Source organism: Canis aureus, chromosome 6 (genome assembly GCF_053574225.1).
Source record: "Canis aureus isolate CA01 chromosome 6, VMU_Caureus_v.1.0, whole genome shotgun sequence".
Classification (NCBI taxonomy): domain Eukaryota; kingdom Metazoa; phylum Chordata; class Mammalia; order Carnivora; family Canidae; genus Canis; species Canis aureus.
In genome coordinates this window covers 48,809,725-48,815,819 of record NC_135616.1, presented here as the reverse complement: position 1 = coordinate 48,815,819, position 6,095 = coordinate 48,809,725, and the positions used below count along the sequence as shown (strand labels likewise).

General features: G+C 34.9%; 1 protein-coding gene across 6 annotated transcripts in view; it reads right to left on the bottom strand.

Annotated features, from left to right (window-relative positions):
- Positions 1–1,132: 1,132 nt before the first annotated feature.
- Positions 1,133–6,095, bottom strand: part of RGS7 (regulator of G protein signaling 7) — a 581,352-nt gene continuing 576,389 nt past the window's right edge. For all 6 annotated transcript variants that reach the window (XM_077901487.1, XM_077901490.1, XM_077901486.1 and 3 more), the window contains one exon: positions 1,133–1,822. Coding sequence is in view for 1 of the 6 variants with exons in the window: in XM_077901489.1 (XP_077757615.1) it covers positions 1,772–1,822 (51 nt within the window). In the remaining 5 variants the exon portion in view is untranslated. The remainder of the gene's footprint in view (positions 1,823–6,095) is intronic.

Sequence of the window (6,095 nt, the reverse complement as noted above, 5' to 3'; positions counted from 1 at the left end):
CTGGCCAAGGCTATCCTGAATTAAGTTTTAGACTTATGTGCATTTTATATTTTCTTTTTAAGAAGTCATAGGGCCTATAATTAAATCACTTTTAAAATCTTAAAGTAATTACAGTGTTCTGATTATTGCCCATATAGAAATATCTCCTACCAAGTCTCTCCCATTTTGTGACAGTTCTATACACTAGCTCACAGACTCACAACTAATTTCTCACTGTTGTGGGTATTTTTTTTTTCAGAATTTAAGTTTACCTACAGCAACTAATAATTACATTAATTACAATAACTACATTTCTCTTTTTTTAAATATCCAGAGTCTGCAATGTGTGCATGGATGCAAAAATAAACAAGTTAGGCCCGTTTCCCCTACTGCACGAACTTTCTGTCACTGACCAAACTCTTAAAGGGAGTCAGGTTTCTTATCTGGGGTCCATAGAGGAGTTTCAGAGGGTATTCTGTCAGTGCCCTGAAATTCAGTGTAAATGCGTCCTATGTGAGAGTGTATATGGATTTATTAGTATATCAACTCACTACATGGCTGTGTGACTTTGAACAGGTTACTTAACTTCTCTCTGCTTTAATATTCTCAAAATTGCAGAAATCTTATAGGGCTGAAGTGAGGATTAAATGTGAGGATTTTATGGGCATGTAAAACCCATAGTACTGTGACAGGCATTCACTAAAGATTAGTAATTACCACTGTGTTCTCAAAAGAGTTAGTAACCACCATAGAGGTAAAAGCGACTTAAGGTATTTTGAGAATTACACTTTAAGGAGAAATACCAGTTCCTGAGTTGGGAAGTCACACTCAAACCTAATTCTCATAGAACTATTCATTAGCAAAACAGTGACGCATATTCATAATGTGTCGGAAAGGTCTGGGAAATAGGTCTAAAAATGTGGAAGGCCCATTTGTGTTGTTCCTGGATGGGAGAAAAAGCATTTACCTGGTTCTGGGCTAGTCCCCAGATGAAATACTTTCAGTCAGCTCCTAACCACTGTGCCATCTAAGCTTGCCTTGAAGCCCTGAAATAAATGTGCGGGGTGATAGTTTAAATTGCAAATCTACATTTGTGGATGCTTTCTCAGCATTATCTTGTCAGCATGTAGAAGTCAAAAGTTACAAAAACAACGAGATTCTGCATCTTTTAATGAAAGATAAAACAACAATATAAACATACACAAATTTACAGAGAAGGGATCAACTTTAATACATTTGGAGTAAAAGGTGTTTCTTATTTAAATATGGTATAAAAATAAATGCAAGAAACATCAACCGAGAATGTACAGACAACAGACGAACACATGAGCTTGTTTCTGACTATGAACACATTGGTGAAAATGAAACTTTCTGTGCTAATTTATTGTTTAATAAATGTGAAGCCATATGTATACTTATTGATATATGTTTTTTTCTTTTACAATTCTTCCAGTTTTTGACAGTGAATTTTCAGTGAACTGTGTGTCTAGCAGAAGTTTTAAGAGCAAGAGAAAGAAAAAAAAAGGTGTACTTCACTTGAACTCATCAAAAAGGAAAAGACACAGATCCAGCTTAATACAAGGAGAAAGTAAGCAGACAACATTTTGAAATGGAGGCATTGAGATGGTAGAGTCACTTGGAATGGCAATGCCTTAATGTACACAAAGAGAACAATTCAGGTCCTTTGCTCATGCAACATCTTGGTCTAATGTCCTCTGCTCCAGGTAACAACAAAGAGCTACAAAGTATATGCAATGACTCCAGTCTGCTTCCATGCTACAGGATGATCCTTTTAGTAAGACTGAACGAGGCTTGTTAACCTCTTTGAGGTGAGAGATTTCCCCTGAGAAAAAGAATATAAAACAAAGGGAAAAAAAAAACAGAGTATGATCACTGAAAACCTGCTTATGAGTAGCATTTATTTATTGCAGCTGAGTTTTGTGCACAGGTCAAAACAAAACCCTTTAAGTACATCTTAGTTCAAACTTTCTCTTAGTTCAAACACATTAAACAAAATGACTTCCACCCGCCCACCCCTCTACCCACTTCCTCCCCACTGCAAACAGACTGATGGGTTCACAGCACAGATTAGCAAATAATAAAACATGTCCATAAACATTTCATCAAGGCTTAGCAATGATGCAACACCTAGATTTGCAACTGGTTATAAACATGTTAAAACAAACCTTAGTAAACTGCTCTAAAAGGTAGCAATGTGAATGCATTCTTGTTCAATTGCTGGAATTAGTGTCATGTTTATAAATATCTAGTAATGCAGAAAATATTATTTTAATTAAACAGAATTCATTTTTAGAGGTGTAATTGATAGAAATTCAAGATTGGGCTTGTCCTCCATCCTACGTAATGGAGAAAATAATGCCAATTATACATCTACAGATAAAATTCTATTTGTTCTCTACTTCAAACCATAGACATCTCCCTATCTTTTTCCACCTGATTTCCTCCAACCCCAACCCCAGAAAAATTCCATATATTCTGATTCCATATATTGTGTTAATACCTAGAGTACATATTCACTCTTTTGAAATCTTGAAAGCTGACATTGTCCCTGTTAATACTAGTACTCTGGAGAGAAAAAAATTTGAATTTCTGATCAGGGTTGCAGATCCTCAATTTGTGGTTTCTGTTTCATAGCTCATTTTATACATTCTAGTAATAAAAGTAAGATGGTCATCCACATATTTGAATGGAATTTGTCTTTCTGAGTGGATAAAATAATAAGGTAAAGCCAAGAGATTTTTTTGAGAAATATAATATTTTATTAATAAATTAGTCATAACAATAGTCTTGATTCACTACGTAATATGAGAGTTTGATAAAAGGGAATGTGGTATTGGAAAGAGATTATCACTCTTGGCCATGTTTTGGGAAGAGAGCAATATGTTTAAGAAGTGATCAATAATTTCAAAATCAAGCTTTCTTTACACACTTCACAGTAACTGACAAGGGCCCTGTGGCTGACATGAATGGGAGCAATGAAAACCAAGCACTATTTTCTTTTAATTGGGGAAAATGATTCAAAACTTAGCTTTTAGCAATAGTAAAAGATGCCTCTCATTGCTGGCTATGCTTTAGATACTTTATGGAAGAAAAAAAAAAGCAGTTTGTTAACAAGACACCCTATTTTACATTATATATTGGCCTTATAAATAAGATATACTTTGCTCCTTCTTGCTACCTATCCTGTGCTTGTTTTCTCATTCATAAAATGAATATAATCACAGTACCTACTAAAAGCTTTTTCTAAAGAATAATGAAACTAAATTGCTTAAAACTATTCTTGGAACATTCTATGTACTAAGTTTATGTTGGCTATTATCTCATTATACTATTACTATTATTGTTTTTATTGTTATATGCTTTCTCATTAGGATACTGACACCCAAAGTCACTATTCTGACTCTAAAAAGGCATAAAGTTGCTAATGAATTGGAATCTAAAATTATACTGCTTTTCTATCCCAAACCTAGACAATAGATTGATTAAATAATGTTGGAATCTAAAAGCTACCATCCTACATTTGAAGACCACACTATTTCCTACATTTACTACTGTATTCATTTCTTGTGCTGTTAATATAAGTGTGTATATGAGTTTATATATATTTCTTCTGAGAAATAGTAATGTATTTTTAAAAAGAGTTTACTGTTTCTAATGCCATTTGTGGGCTGGAGAAAATGCCATATTGGTTGAGGCATAAAAGTGAATGCTTATATGGCAGAGGAGGAGGGGAAAGATGCTGATATAAAATTGTTATTTCTAAAACTGCAGATTAGTGTGATTTGTTAAAAACTATTGGGAAGAAGTGTGAAATAGTCATGTTGAAATAGTCATTTGAAATTCATATAATCATTTTTTGTTTGGACTGTGAAAACCAGTGTCATTTTTGTAAATCTAATAAATATTACCACGGCTCTCTTTCTACAGATTTTTGAAATATCTTTGATGCTATTAGTACTTGGCCTGGTATGGGTTTCATTTAAAAGAGGGTGAGGTACAAGGTTAGCTTGACAGGCTGTTGTCCTAGGAGATAATTAAAAAATACTCATTCATGGAACTTCACAGAAAAGCACAGGCTTATAGTCAACCTGGGGATTTATGATGATAGAAAAACAAATGAACAGAAATGGGAAACAGTCACACGATGAAACACTGTACGTGATAAGGACTGACCAAATATGTAATAAGGAAATTTGTTATGTGCATTGAGAAAACTAAAGGGCAAATTTGGGTATAGCTAACAGTTTAAAAAAAATTACATGCCCCAGTCTAGGGTCAAAGTAAATAGCATGGGTGCCAATTAGTCATGTGGATTTGAAGATCTAGATCATTGGGATCTGTTCTGTAAATCCCGTGAAAAGCCTGCCTTATTTACATACTGGGGAAAAACTAGGCACTATTCTGGTGCACAAGGAAATACATTGCTTATTTTATTGGCAAACCTTATATTAAAAAGAAGATCCTTTCTTGTAGTTAGGGAAGTGTGCATTTACATACCTGTTGTTTTGTAAAACTCCTTTTCAGTGTAGTTCCTTTGGAGGCTGTATGCAATCAGCCCCTGCCAATTAACTTTTCATAATTTTCCCAAGTTGAAGAATTTAAGAAATTTTTGTAGCTAGGTTCTAAAATCTTAATTCTGGAAACCGAGGGCTAAAAAAATCCTTACCAATTAAATTTATTTATTTATTTTTTTACTAAATTGTTTACAACTGAATTCTGTATGAATAATATTTATTTTTAACCAAATCACTATATATGTGTTATGTTGTTTATACCTTTTCTTGTCAGATTCTAAAGAAAAAGGATTATATTGGAAACAGCAATCCATAGAGAAAGACAAAGACAGAAACTCGGAACAAAACAAGACAAAAATTCAAAATTCTATGAGATTTTGTAATATCCAGTTATTGGGCAAAAAGCTTAAAAAAAGCAGCACATAATCAGTTTCAGGACAAAAATACAGCTCAGATTTTCTTGCATCTAAGTGAATGCAGAGCATCTACCTAATCTGCAATATAGTTATAAAAGCATATAAACAAAGAGAGCTTTCTGGTCTCTCACGGTAGAATTTGACTTCTTAAATGCTCCATAGAAATTTTATTATAGTTAGGAAAATATTCACCTCCCCTGACCAAAAAAAAAAAAAAAAAAAAGAAAAAAAAGAAAGCCGCCAGAACAAGCAACCTATGTGTTTGTTCTTAGCTCTTCCAAGGTAACTACCAATAGTTAAGAATTTTACATGATTTAGAAATTCTTGCTTTCTTTTTAATTTTATTTATTTATTCATGAGCAACACAGAGAGAGGCAGAGACACAAGCAGGCTCCATGCAGGGAGCCCAACGTGGGGATTCAATCCTGGGACTTCAGGATCATGCCCTGAGCTGAAGGCAGATGCTTAACCGCTGAGCCACCCATGCATCTCTAAAGTTTTTCTTGTTCTTATTAAAGTAGTAACAGAAAGTTGACAATAAGGAGCTGTGAGTCAGCAGAAACGAACATGAAAGCCAGGCTCTTCCTTCCAGTCTGAGAGCCTGGGGCACTAGGGAGATGAAGGCCACTCTCCATCCTCCTTTCCTGCAGACACTTATCCACAAAAGGAGTGGAGATAAGCTGGATTTTCTTGGGCAATTAAGCCACTTGTTTTATTACTGTTGTAAAAACACACACATCAGTCTTTCCTGATCTATAGGACACCAAACAGAAACGAAGGGATAACATGTTTAGAAGAGGGCAGCCCTGGTGGCTTAGCGGTTTAGCGCTGCCTTCAGCCCAGGGTGTGATCCTGGAGACTCCGGATGGAGTCCCACCACGTTGGGATCAAGTCCCACCCACGTCAGGCTCCCAGCCTGGAGCCTGCTTCTCTCTGTCTCTCTCTCTGTATCTCTAATAAATAAATTAAAAAAAAGAAAGTTAAAAAAAATGTTTAGAAGATAGTCAAAGAAAAGATTAAGGAGAAAAATAGGGGATTATCAGCATCTTTGGGATTAAAAAAATAGGTAACCTCTTAACTCTTGCACTCTCTTATAATTCCAACTTGTATGTTTCCTGTCCTTGCCTCCTAGTCTCTGTTTTGTGTTGCTGTAGACTCAGAAGTA